Consider the following 25,972-nt stretch of genomic DNA (forward strand, 5'->3'; position numbering starts at 1 on the left):
CAGTTTCTTGACAACAAGCATGTGTTCAATTTGCAAACGTTAGTTTCTTTCAACTATACTGAAAAAATGCTTATCATACAGTTTTTGATATACGAAACTTATGCGAAAAGCATATTTTCGACGAAAAACCAAACCCATTTTTTCTTACATCAGCAAAAATTCAATAAAACTTTGAAATAACTCTTTTTTTTGAAGCTGAAAACAAAAATTAGGCTTTTTTTTTACTTTAAAAAAGATTTCATAATTCTGCTGAACAATTTAACTTGTTCTCAATCTGTAAAAACATTAAACAAAAGCCCATTTGACCCTACCAATGATAATATTCAGTTTTTTTTCTTAAATTTTAATTTTGTCTCTGCATAAAAGCTTATCCCACAATATTCATATATGATAATTTTTATGATAAACTGTTTTCGATCAAAAAACAAAAAATGATTGCTTATAATGCTCTTTATTGCTCGGAATATAACAATTCTCATAAAAAGTATTTTTTGACTCTGTCTATGATCAGCTTTAATTGATTCAAAAAATTTTTCAATTTTTTCTCTCGAAATTACAATGATAAGCCTTTTTTCGACCAAACGATGCAAAATGATTTTATCAAAATACTGAAATTTTCAATTTTTCTCTCGAAAAAATGCTAATCATACAATTTTTCATTTATAAATTTTTCAATTAATTGTTCATCATATAATTATCAAACTGACCTCAATATTCAAATACTCATAATATTGTCAAATAAACTCATTTTAAACTTATTTTGAATGGTTTTTAAATAATTTACTTGTCCATCAAGTTTCATAAATTAAAAACGTTTAATAAAATTGAATTTTTTTTGATGACCAGTTAGCTTTAAAATCGTCAAGTAGACCACATATCTTAAACAAAATTTTTTAAAAAATTTTGAAATTTTGAATGAAAATTGTATAACAAGCTTTTTTATCCATCGACGCCATATATGAATTTTTATGACGAGCATTTTTTTCTGTGAACGTCAACCCGGGTAACTCTCGAAACGATAAATTTCTGCACTTTATAGCAACAACAATTAATAGCTGCAAACTCGAACTTACCGGTTTTGACAAGATTGGATTGGGATCGATTTTAGTACAAAGAAGTACGTTGATTAAACTTAGATCGAGTTTAGTATGAAAAAAGTACAAAGATTAAATAAAAAAGATGAAGATTGATTTAGATTGATTTAAAATCGATTTGAGTTGATCTTAAAGCCCAGCTTAAAAAATTGATCCAAATCGATTTTGAATCTACTTAAATGCGTTTTTTTTTCAGACTGAATTAGTTTTTATATTTAAGGAGATTAAAACTGATTTAAATCGTTTTTTCTTCATTCCAGATTTATAAGTTTTGTATTTTTATTGCATTTATCTATTGCTAATCATTTTTCATTATACAACCATAGCGTATTGTAGCATCAAAAAGACCAAACAAAAAACCAAAATATCGAAAAAGTTCTATGATTTTCTTGCATACATTGAGTTCAAAAACTGATCTATATTGATTTTTTTCCTTATTTCTTTTAAAAGTTTTGCTCAAATTCTTCATAATTTTGACCCTTTTCTTCTTTGTAACATAAGATTTGCAAAATTTTTCTATAATTTCATTGCCTTTTTCGAGCTTAAAATCTGATTTATGTGGATCATTTTTTTGAATTATATAAAATCTGACACGAGTATTTATATTTAAACATCAAGAATAAAAAAAATCACTATTTTTTAAGGGTATGTTTTTTCGCCATGTTTGCGAAGAAATTGATTTTAGTGGGTCTAAAAACCCATCCAAATCGATTTAAATCGATTTTTTAGACACTTAAATTGATTTAAATTTTTTAAAAAGATCGATTTAAATTGATTTAAAATGGATTTAAGTGAGTTTTGGATGGATTTCAGTGAGTCGGAAAATCCATCCAAATCGATTTGAATCAATTTTTTAGACACTTGAATCGATTTAAAATTTCTCAGTGCGGACATTCAAATCTGAACTGTAAAAAAAACGGTTAAAGTAGGTCAAATGAGTATATAACCCCTCGAGTATACTTGAACAAAGTTAGCGCAAGGTGGGAGTCGAACACGGTCGAGCGCGGTTTTGACCGGTATCATATACGTTAGGCTATAGCCTTGTTTTCGTACAAGCTTTTCACTTTTATTTACGTTCGCATTTACTTTTGCGCTGCAACAAGAGCTAATTACTCCGTCACTTTCTTAGAAAGTCGAAAGAAGAGTGATTTGCACTCCAATTACAAAAGAAATAAATGAATTTCACTTCTTTTGAGAAAAAATAGAAAATCGGTTCAAAGTATTCTTTTATAACTAATGGAGAATAGTTTTCATTGCATTAAAAACAGTTACTTTATAATCCAATTTTATATAAAAAATAATCAATTGTTTTCAATTTTTCGATTGACAGACTGTAAACGTCTAAGGAAAATTGATTACTATAATTGAAATTTCGGTTCAGTATTGTTTTAGTTGCGAACTCTCCCGATGATTGTGTTTTCTGGTCAGATGATCCGGCAAAAATAATCAGTAGTAAAATGTCTCAGTTCATGTTTTTCAACGCGTTAAGAAGTCGCGATGTTTCAAAAGTGATGTTTTCACTGAAAGTACTCGCACAGATGACGAGTGAGAAATGTGAAATAGAATTAAAAGACTCATATGGATCTAGATCATGATTAGCTTAATTGCAAAATCAAACAAACGCAAGTGATAAAGTTACAACGGGCATCTTAAGACACCTGCTGTCCTTGTTTCGTGGAGGAAAAATCAAAAGTGAACCTGCAGTACATGAGATAGTTCTATGGATTGATTCCAATCAAATAACAGCCGATGAAATCACGAAATATGAATGGGAAGTCCAGATAGATATCTGGAAGATGCGGCTGAGTATTTCAAACAGATAAAAGTATGATCACTTTTTGATCAAGTTTCGACGATAGAGGAATTATACATAATACCATTGGCGCAGCAAACACTGGTTTGCTTAATCTCATAATGCAACTTCTGAGTGAAAACAGCAAAAGCGTTCTCAAATGGGAACTGAACAATTTTTTTTACAAATAAGAATGAGCTTCAAAAATATGAGATTACTAACGTTTATTTTAACCGCAATCACATAGATGGGTTTGTTAAATACGGAATTCTTGGTCCTTTTCTTTGCCCACTTGATTTCCATCAAAGAGAAAACTTCAGTTTCATATCGTTTAAATGTTTATCAATATTTTATGAATCGATTTCTGTGGACGCGAAAATAGGAAATTACTATTTGACACTTCTAAAGAACAATGGCTGGAACAATGGCATACTTTATAGTGCCTGCAAGATTGAAAAGCATCTACAAAATGTTTAGAATTTTAACTTTCTCAGAAGTATCATCATATATAAGCAGATGCTTATTTCGTTCATTTGAAAGACTTTCAATCAGTTCAAAAGCTACTCTTTGCATAAGGTTGAAGTTTTTTTTTGCAGTTGACGGAAATTAAGATGAAAATTTCAATAAGAGTTAAAAAAATGTCAATTTTGGATTAAAACAAACCAGTTTTTAAGCAATCAAAAATCAGATGATGAAGTTTTCCAGATTCGACCAACAAGGGTAAAAAAATATTTTTTTGTTCATAGTTTTGGAGAAAGCAAAATATAACCGACAGTCACTGATAAAATTCAAAGTTTCGTTTCTTCATATTTGGTTGGTAATATTTTTTGAACGATTGCATATAGTATCATTAAAAATATAACAAAAAAATTGCACAGAATATTTGAAAAAAATAACACAATTTTTCTCACCTTTGATCACCTTGAAGGTTCATGTTTATATGTCTCTTCGTCAAAAACAAAACTATAATAAACTATGGGCTATTGCTATGATTGGTTGTCTCAATACTAGAAGGAAACAAAATACATTGATTAAATAGATGTGTTTCTTTCTGCTCAGTGAAGAGTTTTTGCATGATAAATGAATAGCGGCACGTGTTCAGACACATTTTCATTTCTGAATAAAAAATTTCGAATGTTTGGGCATGCGTAGTAATTTATATTTGGTAACCGTATGTGACTCATATCTGATAAACTTTTGTTCGATTCACAACTTTTGGCAATAAATTGCGTTTTTGAAGCTCTTAGGTTTTTTTCAAAAAAATTTTAATATAATTTTCATAAGCACTGCTCAATTTGTTTCAATGAAGACTCTCTGTAAAAGAAGCAGATAGGGATGTTGCTTTGATTTTCTTGGGAGAAAGAAAGGAGTACCCTGCATTCTCTCCATCCTCAAAATTTCTCAAATCTATGACAATAGTGTATATTGTTTTCATTGCGCTCAATATCCAAAACAACCAGGTTCAAGATTCAACCTATTTTCTCCTGTGACAAGACTAACACCCGACTTTGCACATACTGTTGAAGCGAATGTTTTCAAAAAAAAACAAGAAACAACCAACCATGTGACCAAGATCAAATAAACTCGGAAAGCTAGGTGAAACTTACATTATACATCACAGTAGATTTGACAGATCAAGCAGAAACACGAAGAATAACCTTAAGAATAAAACTTTTAATTTTGCCAAAAAGATTATAGAGTCACTTCCGGATAAAAATTGACCGCCGCACGGAAACTATTACTTTACCTTCAAAATTATGTCCAGGTCTGAAACAAAACGGGTTCAAAGAGAAACACTTTTCTGTTCGAGGAGAAACGTTTTGCTTATTGTTTTAAAAAAACTGAGAATTTGACAGAGTATCTGGAATTTCAATTTTTATTCTGCTTTCGTGATAGATTTTTTGAATACTCCGAATACATTAGGTTGAGTTCCTATCAAAATGAATGATTTATAATTCAGCTACATCAGATAGGATGATATCCATTTTGGCATTCTTTTACGTTAAAAAAAATTTATCAAGAAATTTGGCTAACTTTTTATATCTAAATTATTGGAACATTTATAATTTCAGCTTAATTTTGGTCCTCTTTTAAAAAAAGTATTCTTCGGCTTTTTTTTCAGACAAATCGTGACATTTTTATTCAAAAAAGGACCAAAATTAATCTGAATTTATAAATGTTGCAATAATTTTTTTTGCGAAGCCAGAAAACGAAAAACTTTTTACCAGAACTTGATACTATAGAAAAATTAGCAAATGTTTTCAGAATTTCAGGAATTTGGAAATCACTGTATTTTGTTCAAAAGATTCCTCATTTCTCAGTTCCTTCAAAATAATAAGATTTCAGATGCATATCTAAGAGGCCTATGCATAGTATAATGATGGATATAAAAAAGATCTTCGTTTATTTTGTTTTGTGTAAGTTTTGTTCAGTTGCTGCAAGAAAATAGGAAATGTACAAACAAATTTTTTTCAACAAACTAAAATATCAGTTTCTTGACAACAAGCATGTGTTCATTTTGCAATTGTTAGTTTCTTTCAACTATACTGAAAAATGCTTATCATACAGTTTTGATATACGAAACTTATGCGAAAAGCATTTTTCGACGAAAACCAAATCCATTTTTCTTACATCAACAAAATTCAAAAAAAACATTGAAATAATTCTTTTTTTGAAGCTGAAAACAAAATTAGGCTTTTTTTTCGACTAAAAAAAAGATTTCATAATTATGCTGAACAATTCAACTTGTTCTCAATCTATAAAACATTAAACAAAAGCCCATTTGACCCTACCAATGATAATATTCAATTGTTTCCTTAAATTTTAATTTTGTCTCTGCATAAAAGCTTATCCCACAATATTCATATATGATAATTTTATGATGAACTGTTTTCGAACAAAAAAAAATAATAAAAAAATGATTGCTTATAATGCTCATTATTGCTCGGAATATACCAATTCTCATAAAAAGTATCATTGACTCTGTCTCTGATCAGTTTTAAATGATTCAAAAAGTTTCAATTTTTCTCTCGAAAAAACAATGATAAGCTTTTTTTCGACCAAACGATGAAAAATGATTTTATTAAAATGCTGAAATTTTCAATTTTTCTCTCGGAAAATGCCAATCATACAATTTTCATTCATGAAAACTATATGATGAGCAAGTTTTCAATTAATTGTTCATCAGATAACTATCAAAATGACCTCAATATTCAAATACTCATAATATTGTCAAAATAACTCACTTTAAACTTATTTTGAATGGTTTTTAAATAATTTACTTGTCCATGAAGTTTCATAAATTAAAATGTTTAATAAACATTTTTTTCATGCAAAATTGAATTTTTTTTTGATGACCAGTAACCTTTAAGATCGTCGAGTAGAGTAGACCACATATCTAAATCAAAATTCTTTAAAACCATTTTGAAATTTTGAATGAAAATTGTATAACAAGCTTTTTTATCCATCGACGCCATATATGAATTTGTATGACGAGCATTTTTTTCTGTGAACGTCAACCCGGGTAACTCTCAAAACGATAAATTTCTGCACTTTATAGCAACAACAATTTATAGCTGCAAACTCGATTTTACCGGTTTTGACAAGATTGGATTGGGATCGAGTATAGTACAAAAGTACGATGATTAAATTTAGGTCGTTTTTAGTATGAAAAAAGTACGTTGATTAAACTTAGATCGAGTTTAGTATGAAAAAAGTACAAAGATTAAATAAAAAAGATGAAGATTGATTTCGATTGATTTAAAATCAATTTGAGTTGATCTTAAAGCCCAGCTTAAAAAATTGATCCAAATCGATTTGAATCTACTTAAATGCGTTTTTTCAGTCTGAATTTGTTTTTATGTTTAAGGAGATTAAAACGGATTTAAATCGATTTTTTTTTTCATCCAAGATTTATAAGTTTTTTATTTTTATTGCATTTATCTATTGCTAATCATTTTTCAATTTACATCCATAGCGTATTATAGCATCAAAAAGACCAAACAAAAAACCAAAATATCGATAAAATTCTATGATTTTCTTGCATATATTGAGTTCAAAAACTGATCTATTTTGATTTTTTTCTTGATTTGTTTTAAAAGTTTTGCCCAAATTCTTTATAATTGTCTATGATTTAATTGCATATTATTGGGATCAAATTTTAATTTATTCTGACCCTTTTCTTCTTTTTAACATAGGATTTGCAAAATTTTTCTATAATTTCATTGCCTTTTTTGAGCTTGCAACGTGGGAGTCGAACACGGTCGAGCGCGGTTTCGACCGGTATCATATACGTAAGGCTATAGCCTTGTTATCGTACAAGCTTTTCACTCTTATTTAAGTTCGCATTTACTTTTGCGCTGCAACAAGAGCTAATTACTCCGTCACTTTCTTAAAAAATTGCAAAAAAAATTGTGATTTGCAATCCATTTACAAAAAAGTGAAATGAATTTCACTTCTTTGAGAAAAAACAAAAAATCTGTTCAAATTATTCTTTTATAACTTATGGAGAATAGTTTTCAATGCGTTAAAAAACAGTTACTTTATAATCCAACTTTATGTAAAAATAATCAATTGTTTTCAATTTTTCGAGTGACAGACTGTAAAAGTCTAAGGAAAATAGATTACTATAATTGAAATTCCGGTTCAGTTTTGTTTTAGTTGAGAACTCTCCCGATGATAGTGTTTTCTGGTCAGATGATCCGGCAAAATTAATCAGTAGTAAAATATCTCAGTTCATATTTTTCCACGCGTTAAGAAGTCGCGATGTTTCAAAAGTGATGTTTTCACTGAAAGTACTCGCACAGATGACGAGTGAGAAATGTGAAACAGAAATAAAAGACTCATATGGATCTAGATCATTATCAGTTTTATTGCAAAATCAAACAAACGCAAGTGATAAAGTTACAACTGACATCTTAAGACACCTGCTGTCTTTGTTTCGTGCAGGAAAAATCAAAAGTGAACCTGCAATACATGAGATAGTTCTATGGATTGATTCCAATCAAAGAACAGCAGATGATATCATGAAATATGAATGCGAAGTCCAGAAGATAGATATCTGGAAGATGCGGCTGAGTATTTCAAACAGAGAAAAGTATGACCAACTTTTGACCAAGTATTTCGACGGTAGAGGAATTATACATAATGCCATTGACGCAGCAAACCCTGAAATGTTTAATCTTTTAATTCAACTGCTGAGTGAATACAGCAAAAGCGCTCTCAAAATGGAACTGAACAATTTTTTCAAACACAAAAGTGAGCTTCAAAAATATGAGATTGCTAACGTCTATCTCAACCGCCTGTATATAGATGTGTTTGTTAAATACGGAATTCTCGGTCCTTTTCCTTGCCCACTTGATTTCCATCAAAGAGAAAATTTAAATTTCATATCGTTTAAATGTTTATCAAATTTTTATGAATCGATTCCTTTGGACGCGAAAAACAGAAATGACTATTTGACACTTCTAAAGAACAATGACTGGAACAATGGCATACTTTATAGTGCCTGCAAGACCGGAAAGCATGAAAATATTGAGTGGGCAATGGGCTTTCTGAAAAACCTTATAGAACCAAGCCTGATTTGGGAAATTGAACCTCTTATTCACGGAGAAAGCACGGTCGTTACAGTGTTGATGACCTCAGGTGGGACTGACAAGGATATTTACTATGGATTGCTAGCCTTGATAGATGCCAAGTTACCTTTTAATTTTTTCTGGGACAAACTCATTCTACAAAATTATCCCTTGCTTTGGGTCAACAAAATAAGTTTTACCAAGTTTGAGAAAGTAGAATTCAATGACAAAGTTATAGAAACTTACTCCTTGTCTCGTGCATTGAACGAAGTTTTTCGTAGACTCGACTGTTCTGATGCGCAAAGTATAGTCTATGCCTTAGCGCATCATTGTACATCAGGTTGGCTGCTCGAAGAAACTTTAGGAACAAATGAATTTTTATTGTTTTCAGTATATGAAGCACGTTTCAAAGTATTTTTGGGTGTCTTTGTTCGGCGTATCTTACATAACTCGCGCGGGGAAAGTTCTAGAAAATTTGTTGAAAATGAGAAACAGAATATTAATATGAGTATCGCGCTTGAACTCATAAGCAATCTTGGAATGAATAATTCGTGTGATTCGAGCAAGTTTAAGTCTATTGAACCAAAATTAACCGAAAAAATACTGCAAAGAACATTTGCTCGATTGAAAGATATCGAAGCATTTGGTTTTTCTGATTACACTTCTTCAGCTGCACTGCAAAAGTACGTTCATCAACTTGCCCTTGCGCGTGGAATTTTAAACACTGCGTGGCTTACTGCAAATGTTGATTTGGTGTTTGAATGTGTCCGGAAGCTCTTGCAGTTTCCGAAGTTTCTTCTTTTCGAACTTGCGCTGTTCAAAAAAAGTGACGAAGGCATCGGCTCCGCACTTAGTATTGAATATTTGCTTCAAATTATGTCCACGTGGAAAGGCGAATCACCAGCGTTCAAATGTGTATTCGATGTTGCAGGTTTGAGCAACTGTATTGAGCTAAGTGCAAAATGGCACAGCTTCAATTTTTTATTTCTGATTTTATATCCCAGCTCATCGAAAAAACCATTCCTAGAGTACATTAAATACGACGCGTGCGTTTTAGAGGTCGATAAAATAAACAATCACAAACGCGTTTTAAGTACCAACTTCGCAGGCAGAGGTTTACTATACCGAGCTTGTGGAACACTGCAGCAGGAAAACATTCTGTGGGCGATTGGTTATCTATCACTAATCGACAGGTGCTTGGTGGATGCAGAAATGACTATGGTGTATGCAGACGGCAAGACACTGCTGACACGCCTCTTGATAGCATTCCTGGACCACTCAAGTAATCGCCATGATGAAATCACGGAAAGTGATGCAGGTATGTAATTGAGGATTCCTTCTTTTATTCAGGATTTCAAAATAAACTCACACCCGGGCTGAGTTGCTCGACTATCGATTCAAACAAAATATTCGAAAGATGTCCTGTTTTTGGACACAAGCTGATACGGTCGAACGAACTCTTCGGTCGAATCCATAGTCAAAGACAAAAACAGGTCAAATTGCCTATTTTTGATAACTGCCCAATCTGCCCAAGATCTAGATTTTTGTCTAGATCTTTTCATCACATCACGCACGAAAAACGACACTAATTTTTTTGTGGTTTTTTAAAAGTTATGGTCGGAGCATTCTGTGATAATTGCACAGCAACTGGCCACCCTTGTTATTTGTTTGTTTGTCTCGACACCAGAACTGATGCAGAAAAAGTAAATGCCAAAAATTGATGTGTTGTCTGTTCAGATCCTTTCAAATTGTGGAAAGGTTCCACGGTAGATGAGAAGTAGTTCATCGAAATAAACTAACCTGAGCCATTTGATTACTTTCAGGTGAAAACAATGCAGCAATTGTATGGCAATTTTTGTTGGCCGAGACATACCAATTTTGATCGAAAAAAGTCGAAGAATAAGTTTAGTACGTCGGTCCGGTTTTTGATCAAACCTGAAATGATGATTAAAACCAAATGCGTGTTTTTGATATCCCCGATGAACGTTTTTGGTTTAAAAAAACTAACTATGGAGCATGGCTTATTGTAATAGAATGTCAACGTTTATTTTCTTTTTAGAGGAATTGCTGCAGTGTGCAAAAATGCTTCTCAAAGAAAATTTTCCTGTGTCGATGCTACATCACAAGACTAGTTACTGGAAAAATAACTCGAATATACTCAAGGGCTGCAGTGCCCGGAATTTAACCTTGTTCATTCGAGAAAAGTGGAAACATTTAAAGTCACCTAGAGAACTGGACAACCTCATAAGATATGCAAGCCAGGTCAATTGACGAGGAAACCAAATGGTCTTATGTGCAAGCGCTTGGCAATGATTCTCAGACAGAGGGCCAAGTCGACGACAAAAAGTAAATTGTAAACAGGTAATTTGGAAGTGAAAAAAAAACCTATGTTGATCGTTCATGAAGTTTATGAGAGAAGAAACGAAAATAAAAACAGAAAAGTACGTTACTATATCTCATTCTATTGTAAATTTTACTTTCTGTCTAATTATATATCAATGAATACAATAAAATGTAATAATCACAAAAAAAGTTACTAAGTATTTTAAAGTTGGCACACTTAAAATTGACGTCGAAAGGCACTGAGCTTATCAAGGACGCCTCAAGAACAAAGTGAAATCAGCAATTTGTCTGAGCACCGAACGTCTTTACTGAAAAAAAAACAGAAAAATACGGTTTGAAACCCGATTTAGGTCCGGTAACATTTGAATCTAGCTGTTTTAAAAATTTCACCAGAGTAACTTACTTGTTGTCTCGTATGTAAAAATCTTGAAATTGATGCAGCAAATTAGTCAATTTTTTTTTCCTTTGTATGCATAGCTTCATTCAAAATTGATGAAAAATATCAAAAAGCTTTTTATTCTTGTACTAGTTCCTTGAACTTAATTCTACTCTTTCTTTCTAAGGCTCGCAAACCTTTGTTTCAGTTTTTCTTTATTGATATTTTCTTAATTTGATATTACCCTGTTGATGTTGGAGGAGGGATGTTCAATTATTTTTACGTTTGTCGAGGTTTTAGTCAATTCCTTGCTCGTTTAACATTTGTGATCCTTTTTAGTTTTTCGCAAGTAATTGATCATTTTATGTTAAAAAGTATTTGTAAAATGCGATTTTGAGAACTTTCCCTTTTTCAACTCCTTTATAATTCCTAATCAGCTTGAAAGAACTCTATAATGCAATACAGACTCTGCACAAACTTCACAAAGTCTAGATGAAGTTTTTCGAAGAAAAAACATTCTGCAGTGATAAATTTTGGCCGTGGCATTGAAAATTCTCATTTACATGATTTATATGATGTTTATAATTGAGCTATTTACTTAATAGAACAAAAAAGTGTTTAATTTCGTCTAGCACACGATCTTTGACGTTGAAATTAAGAATTTGGTGTTTTCGACCAAAAATTAGGGATTTTGAGTTTAGAAAATTTAAACGTTATTTTAATTTTCACCCATTACGAGGCCAAACTGTGCATTTTGTGCATTGTAAGCAGATTCCGCAACAAGGACGCTCCCTTTGTTCTTCTTTTGTTCTTTACTTTCCTTTGATCGTTCCGACAACATTTTCACATGTTTAAAGACTTGTATCTGGAATCCAGGAACATACAGACACAAAATTGTGATCCTATCCAGTGCACAGTTTGGCCTCCTAATGCCATTCATTTTCAATTTTTCAGCAAATTTGGATTCAATTTGAAGCCATTGTCGGAATTAAGCGTAAAAATTTTCATCGACTGTCAATTTTCTCAACTGACTGCTAAAACAAACGTAAGGCAGATCGTTCAAACACAATAAAAAAAGCAAAGGCCATTTTTGTTGTTTTGATTGGCTATTGTTAACTTCAACATATTGATAACCTTTGTGAGATAAGGTTTCAAAACTTCAATGATTGATTATCTGAAACAGTTAACATAGCGGTTTTTGAAAATAGTTCTTTGATCTACCGTATCAAAAGTGTTTGAAAGATCTACAAATCTATTTGCTACAATCTTTTCGTTTATAAGTCTATCGCTGACGTTTTCTGCAATATCTAACATCGAATCACTTGTTGACCTCTTTTTTCTCCGTAACCGAATTGATGCGGTGTTATAAGTTTTTTTTTGTGACAAACCCGGTTAATCTGATTACCCTTGCGATAAGCCAAGTTATTGCAATCGGACACTAGACATTTATTCCCATTAACAATTTTGTTCACAGGTTTCACTTGACTCCTGATTTATCTTATCTCTAATGAATTCAAGTTTCGTAGTGTCTCTTACACACAGCCTGATGGTAAAGAATACGTTTGGGACGGTGAAGGTCCTCTGATCGGATCTGAGGAGGACTAGTTTTGTTTCAAACGCTAATTATTCCAGTTCAAAAAAATTCGGTCTTCCATTTGTCTGCTCATACTTTGTCGCCTAAATTGTCATATCTAAGGATAATTCATTTTAGCTGTAATGAATTCCCTTTAAAGTTGCTTTTAGCAGTTTTGAAAGTCCGGCCAAATTGAATTTTGCGTTTTACCTTGCTTGTAATTTTACCAGCTCGATTTGTTAAAATTCTTTTATTCACTTCTTTCCTTTTTTGTCCTTTTTATCTGCTTAACAATTAACGAAACAACTAAAACCATTTTATTGGTTTTCTATTGCGTCGTGACGACCAAAAAAAGTTTGTGCTAGTCTGTTTTCTCTGAGGGGAAAAGGGACTTACCTGTTCAGATATTTTCGGCTTTGATACCGCTGATAGTTATAAAATCAAATTCAATCAACCATCTGACGTAGAGGTAAATCAACAGCTTTAGTTGGCAAAGGCTTGCGATTCTAATCCGGTCGGGTCCTTTGTGTAAACAAGAGTCTTTGTGCTTTTTCGGACTGTGCTACGTCTGTTTATTTTTGTCGACGTTGATCGATGGTTGAGCTCTTTTCCAAGTAGCTGCAAACCCCATAATTGAGACGATAAAGCTTGGGATAACGCTTCCAGTTGAGACCTGTTTTTTTTGCAAGTAGAAAATTTTGGCTAATTTAGATTGTGTGTCTGCTCTTCTTGTCTGCTATGTTCCGCAAAAGGGAGTTTTGTTTTGAAAACTTGCTTTCCTCGTATCATTTCCAAAATATTTTGTTGAGTTTTTACTGGTGCAGGCTATTTGGTTCCGGATAATTTGCAATTGTTTTTGACAGAATGTTCTTTTGAAGTTTTTTTTTTCCTTTGATTTCAATCATAGTCTTTCATATTTTGTCGCAAGTGGTGCAAAGCTCAGCTTTGTCTCTGTGCAGAGGTCGTTTTATTTCAATACAGTGCTTATAACAAGTAGCAATAAAACAGGCAACCGGTTGCCACTAACAGTTTTGACTGCATCTTCATGTATCGGGACTGTTCATAGTACGAGTTCGATCTATGAAATAACTTGGAACAATTCAAATTTTCATAGCTTGAATAGTTTGCTTGAGAAAAGCTTGAATTTTCGCCATCTGAGTTGGTCTAAGAACCAACTTGCATAGTTTTTTTTGCTGGACTCATTTCAAAAGAAAAACTTTAAAAAATCGCCATTCTGTTTGCTTTATGAAAAAAAATTTGTCAAGCTTTGGTAGCTTGAATAGCTTACTTAAAAATAATTGATTTGGCGCAGACTGATGCGCTCTATAAATTATATTGAATCCTTTCGAAGGTTTTTGTTAAAAAGCTTGCATGAGAATCTTATTTTATATTTTAAATGAACGTCAAAAATTAATGCCAAAAATTAATGAACGTCAAAACTTTTTGCTGCTTGGTTTGGTCTGTGAAATATTTTGCATTTGATTCGAATATTTAGAACTGATTCGGTCTATCAATGGACTAAAAATGGAAAAATATTATGAACATTTTATAGTTTCTTCGATTGAAAAAAGAACTTTGCTTGAAAGAACTTTTCTTGAACTCATGAAACAACTTGAAAAACTTCAAAAAGGCATTTACTGAGTAGCTTGCAAAGAAAAACATCAAATTTTGCAAAATGATTCGGTCGATGAAAGACCATGAAGCATTTAAAAGTTTCATCGCTTGAACAGTTGGAAAGTAAAACTTAAATTAAAACTTCTATCTTTTCGCAAAACGCTTCGGTTTATGAAACAACTTCAAGTTTCATAAATAAATTGGCTTCAATCGAAACTGTAATGTTTTGTGCCATCCGATTCGCCTTATCAAAATAACTTGAAATATTTCAAAGTTTAATTACTTGAACAAAAAACTTGAATTTTTTGTGAATTATTTTGCTTTACAAAATTTTTCACATATCTCAAAGCTTCATTGCTTGAACAGCTGGCTAAGAAAAACTGCAATTTTTTGCTATTTGATGCGCTCTATAAAACAACTTGAAATTTTTTGAAGTTTTTTTGCTTGAATAGCTTGCATACACAAACTAAACTTGTTGCAAAGCAATCCGGTCTAAGAACTAAGTCAAAACTTTTTTAAGTTTTAGCGCTTGAATGTTTGCTATGGAAATCTTTAATTTTTCACCATCCGGTTCCCTTTATCTGATTACACCAAGTTATTTCAATTTCTTAGCTTTTTGATAAAATTTTGAAGGCTTGGCGACCACATTGATCTAAAACAACTTGACATTTTTCAACGTTCCATGTGTTGAATTGCTTGCTTAAGAAAAATTAATTTTTAACTAACTGATTTGGTAAGAAACTCAAGATTGCTTCTCTTGAGTGGCTCCAATTGAAAAATTAAAAGTTTTTGCCATCCGGTTCCTTTTATGAAATAACTTCAAATATTTCAAAGTTTCTTAGTTTGGTTAGCTTGCTTACAAAATTTAGCTTTTCTCGAACCAACTCGGCCTGTGAAATAACTTTGAATATTTAAAATGTTTACTGCTTCAATGGCTGCAATAGACAAGCTTAAAAATTTTTCATCCGCATCCCTGAAGGAAATGACGTTTTCAAAATGTCATAGCTTGCTTCGAAAAAGTTAATCGTTTTGCCAACCTAATTAGTCTAAAACAACTTGAAACTTTTCAAATTTCACAACTTGAACAGATTGCTTAAGAAAAACTTGAACTTCTACCCATCGGATTTGCTACTTAAAATAACTTGAAAAAACTTGGTTTTTTAGCTTGAATAGCTGCTCGAGAAAAACTTTTGCGTACCAATTCGCTCCATAGAAGTAATTGAAACATATCAAATCATAATCATTTGAATAGACTGCTAAAAATTATTCGCCAACCGATGAAATAACCTGAAACATTAAAGTTTCTTAGCTTGAATACTTTGTTTGAGAAAACCTGGTTTTTTCTGGAACTGATTAGCTAGTTCTTTGAAACAACCTGCAATAATTCAAAGTTTCATCACTTCAGAGGCTTCAATAGAATATCTTCAACTTTCCGCCAGCCGATTGCTCATGAAGTAACTTGATTTCATGAAGTAACTTGAAGTAGCCTGCTTAGGAATCACTAACATTTAGCAAACCGATTCGTTCTTTGGAAAATTTTTTTTAAAGTTTGTCGGTTGCGTGGCTCCAATTGAAAAAAAAATGCATTGCTTGATACAAAACTTTTATTTTTCTCAAAACGGTTGGTCTAAGAAACAACTGGAAATTATATAACTGGAAAAAGAACTTTTGTTAATTTTCAGCCTGACCGAAACAGCTTCAGAAACTCTAACAACAAAGATTTTGAGCACAGTTACCACTATGAAAAAAGTACACAGTTTCAAACTAGCGGAAAGGAATTTTTTGAACCCCAATTTTGGGTTTGATGTTAAAATGAAAGCGCAGAGCGGGCGCTGTTAATTATTTCAATTGCTTTCATGAAAAAGCAATGTCGAAAGTTTAAAATTTTGTTTAAAAAAATTGATCTGGTTCGTGTACAACCCCGAATTGCATGTTCATATCTGGTTTCTGCCGAGATGGACCAAGCCATCACTCAAGTATTTGCGCTTTGCTGTGATATCCTTCATTAGCCAATTTTGAGCACATAAAATCATTCACGAAAATGGCAAATAAATGATAACATAGCAAGGCACAATTACTTCAGTGAGCGTTTGGTCGATCTCGGCAGAACCTAATATGAACATGCAATATGAACATGAAATATGAACTTTATGCTGAATGTAAACACTTTTGAGAAAATGCTTTTTAGGGAAAGCATTTGGAATAATTAACAGCGCCAGCTCTGCACTTTTAGTTTAACATCAAACCCGAAGTGGGATTTTAAAAAACGTCCTTTCCACTCGTTTTTTTTTCATAGCGGTAAAGGTGCTTAATCCTTTTATCGTTAGTTTTTTAAACTGCTTTGAACAGGCTGAAATTTAAAAAACTCAAGATATCGAACACCCAATTTAACATCATTTTCAGAGAATTCACTCGAGATGGGTTATAACAATTAAAAGTTCTAACCCACCTCAAGTGAATTCTCAAACGAGCATAGGTTATTTTTATTTAATATTCACATCTAAGCTTGGTAGCAAAATGTCAACAAATTTTGCTATTTTCGGTATTTCAGTAATTTATAGTTTCTACTAGACGTTCATGTAAGTTAACTTATCATAAAAGAAACATCAAAAAATGTATGAGAGCATGAACATCGAAGTTGTTGAAAACTGGTTGATGAGTTGGAAAAGATTTGAAAACTTTTCAAAATGGGTGCGCTCAAGAATGGTAAAATGAATGTTTTTTTTTTAATTTTTGTTTTGCAATTTAGTGTCGTTTTTTTTGTGGATCGTGCCATGAAAAAATTATAAAAACCTATAACAAAAGCAATATAGCAAAAATGAAACCAGTCGTCATCAAAGAATGACAAACAAACAGAAACAAAAAACTGAAACAAGAACTTTTTGCTGAGTAATGCTTGAAATTTTGTTTCAGAAAACTTCGATTGCCAAGGAAGCGGTAAATGAAGCTTCCATATCTAGTTTTTTGCTACTTGAAGTCAAGTTTTCTTAGCTCATGTGACCAATTTCACTCAATTGTTTTGTTTAAAAAACGTTACTCGATTGCGTTACTTGCTCGAAAAAAGACCAAAAACCAAAAATTTCTAAGGAGTTATGTTTCGAAACAGTGTTCGAATCTCGTCTGAAACGGTATTTATTTGATTTATGCTTTATCACTCGAACCATTCCGATGATTTATTTTCGTACCTGATTTTACGTGGAAAACAAAAAGGAAAAAAACTGTAATATACCCGAATACAAAGTTTCTCCCCATTGTCAATGCAAATGCAAAAAATTACGTATTCAAGATTTAGATTTAGCTAATTAGTAGAAGAGTGAGGCGATCAGGGGGGAGGTGGGTGACCCCCATGTATTAAGATAGGGAGTAGATCATGCAGTCACCCAGCTATGTATTAAGATAGGGTATAGAGTCTACAATGTATTAAGATAGGGAATACCAATGGTAAGGTTTCATGTTTTGTGTGATGGTAAGATAAAGCTAAGAATTTTTTTGCTTTTTGTGTGCAAATGTCTAGTTTTTCTCGGCCGGCGTTATCTAATTGTTAAATGTTACTGGTTAATTACGTGTAGATTGTGTAATGAAGGTCTTTTAATTAGATTTTTGGTACATGGTAAGTTTCAGAAAAAGTTTTGGCGCTCGAATTTTTTGGGGTTCGATTTTGCCGATACTTGCGTTTCTTAGCTAACTTCTACGGCTTACATGTTTTGATTATTGTTTTATAGGTTTGCTTCAACGAGAAAACTATCTAAAGCTACACTGAAACCTAACAAAACTTCGAGAAAAAATCACAATTTTTGAGAAAAAAAAAGTTGAATTCAAAAGATGAAGTATATAAATCACTGCTTCGTATGATCATTTTACCACAAGTTTACATTATTTAAACAATACTGAAATAAATGCTATTACACTATCAGTCATTCACAAGTTCAAAGGTTTTGTGTGTATTCCGTCGTCCTTAACTTGTCTTTTAGGGTAAAAGTAGCTCAATCCCTTTTTTGTTTGCTCCTATGTAGCAATCATCTGATTAATGGTTCTAAATCCTCTATTGTTGAAGTCAAGTTGATTGCTTCGTCGAGTACTTTCCTGTATTTTTTCATAGGTCCATCACCGGATTCCTCTAGAATTCTTTTATTCAATCCTTTGCTGCTAAACTTCATCTTGTCTGATTTGTTGTCATAGCAACAATAAGTCTTGCTGTATAAACATAGCATCTCCCCACACCTATATTCTTCTTTGAACAGATCAGGCTCTTTTTTATCGTGTTTCTTGTGAACGCTACAACATAATCGTGGAAAAAAATTTGTTTTGAATCTGCTCTAAATGAATCTCTGCAATCTTTTTCTCTCAATTTTTCCCAGTCACCTTTTTTCTCCGGACGAAAACAATCATACAAATTTTCCTCGGCAAGAGCTAAATACAGCGAATCCGTGTCCATTTCTAATTCCTCAAACTTGTTTACATCACAAATTTTGTCGAAAAAATTGTAGTAAAGCTCAAGCATTCTCAACTTTGCATACTGCAAAATGAAAAATCCGACTATTATGGGTTCTTTGTGCTCAATTGTTGACTTTTGTGACTCAATCTCGTACGAGTTTTCTTGAACGGTACTCAATCGTTTGAAGAGTTGTTCATTTATTGCTTTGTGTGTTTTCTCAACATTCAAATACTTTGTAATCGTGTGTCTCGATCTGTCCATTATCTGGTAACCGTAGGATGAATTACCTAAAAGCTTCATAGTCTCTGCAACAGCACCGGATAAAAGGTTCTCATCTCCTTCCCTTCTAGCATCAACAACCGACTGAACAAACGTGTTGAAGCATTTTCATGTAGAAATTGAAAGTTCCATATAGAAATTGAAAAGAGTTCCATGTAGAAATTGAAAAGAGGAGTAATGATGGAACCATTTTCTAGTTTGAAACTGGATATAAGCATTCGCTGGGGATGCTTAAGAAGATCATTTTCAATGGCATAATTTTGCATATATTCCCTAATGTCATCTTTTCCAACTTCAGTGTTTTCAAAAATTGGAGGAAAATTAGAAAATTTTGCTTTCAGTTCCTCTGGAACAACTAAGTCACACTGAATATAGCCATAAAGAGATCCATTTCTTAATTTTTCCAATAAAGAATCAGTAGAGAGAGGTCTGTTGTAGGGAAATTTGGATCGGATTTGATTCTTTATTTTTTCGTTAGTTTTGAAGTTTTGCCACCACTCACATTCCCACATCTCTTCGATTTTGAATCCTTTTTCGCGAATGAACTCACGTCTCAAGTCATCCAGCTCTCTCATGGCTTCAAGCACTGTTTTGCAGTGATCGCAAAATCTATCTACATTGAAACATGTTCTCAAAATTAGGAGATCGGTTATGTCTAGCCTTGAGTTTTTGCATATCGGAATCAAACTCCCATCTTGTGTACAATCCTGTTATCATGTCTTGACACATTGAATAGGGATAGAGCTGGCTCGCACCAATTCCAACAATTGATTTGCAGACATTTGATGAATCCCTGATAAAGGTTTTGTCCACAACAGCTTTTCGCGTAAACACAATTGATGGTTCACCCGTCATATCCTCTCTAATTTTCTCGCACAAATCTCCACCACTTTTGTAAAAAGTGTAGAATTTTTCATTGGTTGATTTGTGCAGCAACAAATATTTGCCAAATTTGGAAGAGTACATCCAAGTTCTAACATATAAATTTCTTTCTGATGATAAAACTGAACCTTTTTTTGCATTGCTCCAAGGGTTGGAACAACATCTTTGTTGTTGTACCACTGCAAAAAATCTGTAAATGTATTCATTCCATGTTTCTGCCAAATCTCCTGCCAAATGTTTCTGCCAAATATTTTTTATCCCAACCAGATGCGGGTACTGACTTGATTTGAAGTTTTTATAGCACTTGCTTCTTATCAATTCCACTTGACCTCAAATTTTGATAATCCTTGAAGTCTTTATCAAGAGGGTTGTTGTTTCTCAGTTTACTGAAAAAAGCTTCGTATTGAGGTAATTCTTCATTCTCGAGCGTGTCTGGACTGTCAAACTACTCATAAGGGAAAAACTCTTTTGTCTGGCTGGCTTTGTAAGCTTTAAGAAAGGAGTCTAGAGAAGTTGCTCCACCCAAAATTTTCATGATATCGAGAAATTGTATATCTCCAAACTTGAAGGATATGAAATCGTTAGCCTTTTTGATAATCATTGGTGCAGCTTCTTTTTCGTTGATTAGGTAGGGAATCAGATAGCTCTTGATCAAGTCCAGATCATATCTTCCCATGTTAAACCCAAATACAGGTAACGTGTTAACTTATCCCTACAGATTTTGTTTCAAGTCAATCAGCTGATTTTTCTGCATTCTCAAAAACTGAGTTGACATATCAGTTTTCTCTGTATCCTCTATACATTCAACTTCGTATTCAAAATTCTCAATTGGATGATTTTGGCATCTTTCATTCAACTCTTGGAAAATTTTCGTCATCCGCTCATTCACCACTCTTTGAACATCTCGAAATTTAGTTCTCATTTCGAGCTTACTTTTCTCAGCCAATATTTCGACCTTGATTACAAAGTCGATAATAAGCTTTTGCGAATCCTTGTTATAAAGAAAAATTGGTTCATCTATCAGGTTCGAGGATATTGATTTAGAAATTGGAACGTGTTTTCCAATCCAGGTTGTTGTTTGGGTAGCTTTCAGTTCATCTGATTGAACAAATATCGACTCAAAATCGAAAAAGGCTAGGTTGTTCAATAGTGTGTTATCTTTCGAAACCCGAATTTTGAAACTTTCCAACTTTTCAAATAGCGTTTCTCGAAGTGTATATACATTTTTTGGGTAAGTGTGTCGCACTCTATCTTTTTACGTTAGAAGATGTCTGTTGAAGTTGTCTGATCTGTTGAAGAAACGGTCACAGCAAGGACATCGGAAGCACTTGAGGAAGGAATCAATATCATTCGTATGAATGATATGGTTGTTGAATCTTAAAAATTACACGGTTTTTTCAATTTTTCCTATAGTTCGCCCCGCTAATTCTCCAACATACTCTCCCTCTTGAATGTCAGTATCGTAAATGAATATGTTACGTTCCACTATTCCCTCTACAAGAGGTAAATCATCGATTGGCACTCCACGAAAATTCTTCGGATCGTATCCAGATTTTGATATAAACTCTGTAAATAGTTGAGATGTATGAGCATCAAATTTACTATGCCCATGCAAATACATTGTTAACGCACGGAAAAGGCAAAGTTGATCTTTGTATGGTTGTTTATTTTTGTCCGATAAAAGACAGTTTACTGAATGGTTTTTCAGTAAAGGTTCAGGCAAGACCGAGTTTGAACATCCCATTGGATATTTTTTAGTAACGCAGCAAAAATAGTGACTTTTGTCATCAACTTGAGACCCCCACTTTGTGTTCTGACGTTCTTGGGTGCATTGCTCCACGATATCAAACTTTTCAACTTTTTCCTGGATTGTAATCAAATCCGCTTTCGTGCACAGTAAATGCGGTTTTTCGAACAAAGTATTGTTTTCGTGTGCATAATAATACCGATATTCTCCCGTTTCGACATTACGGAGAACAAACTCAAGAGCAACATTGATTTTTGCAGCAGAATCTAGCTTGTTGAAGACTTCTTCAAGCTTCTCGTTGATAATCTTGGTATCTAACTTTGACATTTGAACGTTAAATACCTTATGCCTCCCATTCTCCATCTCAGTTTTAACCAGGAAGTGTTGACAAGCACTCGACTCCTTTTTGAGTTTCTCTCCATCTTCCCCTTCCTCCTCCACAATCTAGTTCAAGTCTGGCACCGTAATACTTGGCTTCCGTTGTTTTGCCCCATGTTCTTTTCTCCGATGTTGTTGGAGAGAGTAGTAACTCAGAAACTTTTTTCGCAAGACGAACAAACCGTATGTATGTATGTATGGATGTATGTATGTATGTATGTATGTATGTATGTATGTATGTATGTATGTATGTATGTATGTATGTGTGTATGTATTTTTGTATGTATGCATGTATGTATGTATCGAACTTGAAGGTGCATGCTTCTTGGCCATATTATAGTTCATTTCTTGTTGATTGTAAGTGGAATACTTACAATCAGGACAAGAAATTACTCCTTTAGCACACCTTTTTTGATGTCGAGCTGCATGCGCTCTAACAAACAAGTTTCCACAATCCCGACACTGCATTTTCTCGTTTCTATTCAGCGACGGCATCTAAAATTGGGAGAGTTATTAGGTATGAATTAAAAGCAGTAAGTACTTGGTACATATCAAATTGGAAGAGTTAAAATGTCCCAAAAAATATTCGATTATTTATACTTACTTTGAATTGTTGAAAATATTTGAAAATAATTTCAAGTAGTTATACAAAGTATATAGTGATTGGTTTTAACGTAAAAAAATCAGAATGGAATGAGTTTTATTCAGTTTTGCTTAGAGAAAATTAACCAATAAGAATTGAGTATTCTTTTAGTAACACTGTTTTTCGGAAATCAACCAATCAGAATCCAGGTTTATCTAAAAGTGAACTGTTTATAATTTAAAAAAACCATAATCATTATTTGAAAACTGTCTATCAAGAAACATTTGAGTTTCCCTGAGTTACTTTACAGAAAAAAGAAAAAATTCCAATGGATTTTTTTATTGATGAAATAGATGTTGACTTTTACTTTTTCATAAATTTTTGGACGTTTTGATTGTACGAAATAAAGTTATCCGACTAAGTAAAAGTCTCTTCGGAGAAACTTACTCGAACAAAGACTTTTTTTAATCTCCTAACCAAAACCCAAATTTAAAAAAACTCCCGGACAAAGCTCTTTTTTCCTTCATTTCTTTAAGGAATTTCAAAGTTCAAAATCCTGCTTGACCCGGTTTGGAATCAGATTTCTGTTTGAGTTATTCTCCCAAATTTGCATCAAAATCGAAGAACTTGACTATCTACTCAAAAATCAGCAGTTTCTCATTGATTACATACAAAAAATTCAATTAAATTGATGAAAAGACACTAAAAGAGATGCTTCTTTTAATAGTTTTCCTTCTTTTGTTACTTATATCGGCAATATTTCTTATTTTTACAGCAAACAACTTTTGGTCCTTTATTTTTGCGATTTCTTTCGTGTATATGTTTACTTATTTGGATGATTTAAGTCCTTAAAAAGTTCTCTGATTGGATACGAGAACAAGAACAAAAATGAACTTTTTGTGATTGGAAACAACAATACCCAAAATGGTGCTTTAACTCCGATTGGACACGACGTTTATCTAAGAACGAGAAACAGTTTGCGCCAAAGAGTTTCTGGAGTTTTTCTGGCACGAATGAAGATCCCAATCCAAGTCTGGCACATGGTAGAAGTGATGCGAAGGGATTTCAACGAACATCATATGATGCAAGTTCCCATCATAGAGAACCAACTTGGAATAATGCAAATGATGGAGGAGGTTTCTGATCATGTGGGAATGAACTACCCCGAGATCCCTGACTCAAGATTTCTAGCTCAACCATTCGACGCCTTCCTCTTTCCTTGGGAGGAAGCAGGATCAGCCGAAAAACCCATCGTAATAGATGAAGATGAGAGTTTCTCAGATACAATGACGCCTCAGAACACTCCTCTACAACAACCACCAGCAATGGAACCTCTTCCAGCTCTGCGTTCTATAGAGAACCTCCAGAACTCTTCTGCTGCTCGACAGCTCTTTGATTAAATGTTTTTGTAAATAGTTTTTGTTTGGTTTTGACTTCGTTTTCTGTATTATTTATTGTCTTCAATTTCATTTCAATTATGAGAATATATGAGAGGTTAAGGGTAAACCAATGAAAAACAATAAGAACTTAATTGAAAGCTCCGAACTCGCACACATGTTAAAAAAAATCGATTAGTTTTTGCACACGAATTCGGAAAAACACTAGAAAAATTGTACACACGTAAAAAGTTACCTAATGGTTTTTTCATCTTGTCAAAAAACTCACACACTTTTAGCATTTGTAGAAAAAATTGAAACACTTTTCTCAATTTATCGAAAAAAGTTCGCTTTTTGTCGAAAAAAGTGAAACACTTTTCGCATTTGTAGGAAAAAAGTGAAACACTTTTCGCATCTTGTTAGAAAAAGTGAAACACTTTTCGCATCTTGTCGAAAAAATTGAAACACTTTTTGCATTTTATCGAAAAAGTAAAACATTTTTCGCATTTTATCGAAAAAAGTGAAACACTTTTCGCATTTGTAGGAAAAAAAAGAAAAACTTTTCGCATCTTGTTAAAAAGAGTGAAACACTTTTCGCGTCATGTCAAAAAAATTGAAACATTTTTTCCATTTTGTCAAAAAAAATGTTACACTTTTCTCATTTTGTCAAAAAAATTGAAACATTTTTACAAGTTATTGAAAAAAATGAAAAGTTTTTTGAAACTTCGTGAAAATCAAAATTAATATTACATCTTTCTTACATGTGTGAAAAACATTTGTCAGCTTTTTGACAACGATGAATTTTTTTTTCTTCGAAATTTTTGGTAATTTCGTAAACATTTGAGAGAAAATAGATGGATTATCAAAATTTTTTTATTGAAAAATTGACTTGATCATTATTTACAAATCCAAAACCATCAATAAAACAGTCAAGAATTTTTAACAAATCATGTTCATATTTTGAGTTTTGTACTTTACGAACTCCTTCTAGAAAAGCTGAACCAATAGTTTGTGTGGAAGCTAGTTTCTGGTTGGAACACGAAAAGTGACATTTGAATTTTTTGCGTAACAGTCTTTTCTTTGCAACACTTGGCATTTTTCTGCTCATTTCCAATTGAAATTGTGGTGAACAGCGCAGTCAAGTTGATTGAAAACTTCGCCAGTTGATGAAATAACATTCGAATATAATCTGTATTTGTACAGAGTGTAAAGACAATCGATAATTTGGCATGGTAATGAAAATTACTCAATCGTTGTAAAATTTGATCGAAAGATGAACCAATCAGAAGTATGTGGAACTTACAATTTTCCAAAGAACAGTAAGAATTGTGGGTAGAGACACAAAAATTATTGGTTACCTTGCATTTTTTGTAAAAATCACTGGAAACAGAAATAAATAGCGATTTTTGACAATACTCTGAAGAAAAGCTGGGAAGAGCTTGCCACATAGCTGCAGCCATCTGGAACAATGATTTTTGCTGAGAATTGTGGTTTTATTTAGAAAGACTAACACCTACATAATTCCATATTTAGAAGTTTCACCCAAAATGTCCAATTAAAGTTCTATTTCTTTTTCTGGTTAAGTGAATGACTCATTTTGCTTTCTTCCAATTTCATTTTATCTTAAAATCATTTCTCTCATTTCTCTTCATCTGATCAGTCGGTTCTCTTATTGAAAAATGTACTCAAGAAAAGACACTAGTCCCAATTACATTGGGTTATCAAAAAATCAAAGAAGAATTGGGAGATTTGCTTGGTCCCAAAAATTCTACAAGGGGAAAATTTATTTTGAACCCTGCTTTTAACTATTCAAGCAAAATGAGTTAAGACAACTCGAAAAAAGACAGCAAGTCTATCTTGGTGAAAAAGAAGAAGCAATCTCGGCAATTAGAAATACTGTTATTAACGATGCTGAAAACCTATGACT

General features: G+C 32.8%; 2 protein-coding genes across 2 annotated transcripts in view; both read left to right on the forward strand.

Annotated features, from left to right (window-relative positions):
• Window positions 1-1,300, forward strand: part of LOC134851410 (uncharacterized) — a 26,293-nt gene extending 24,993 nt beyond the window's left edge. Inside the window, exon 6 of the mRNA XM_063867479.1 lies at window positions 1,291-1,300. Within this exon, the coding sequence (XP_063723549.1) occupies window positions 1,291-1,300 (10 nt within the window). The remainder of the gene's footprint in view (window positions 1-1,290) is intronic.
• Window positions 1-25,972, forward strand: part of LOC134852177 (U4/U6.U5 small nuclear ribonucleoprotein 27 kDa protein-like) — a 332,923-nt gene that overhangs the window by 97,623 nt on the left and 209,328 nt on the right. The window lies entirely within an intron of this gene.

This window comes from Symsagittifera roscoffensis, chromosome 7, assembly GCF_963678635.1.
Source record: "Symsagittifera roscoffensis chromosome 7, txSymRosc1.1, whole genome shotgun sequence".
NCBI classification, from domain to species: Eukaryota; Metazoa; Xenacoelomorpha; order Acoela; family Convolutidae; genus Symsagittifera; species Symsagittifera roscoffensis.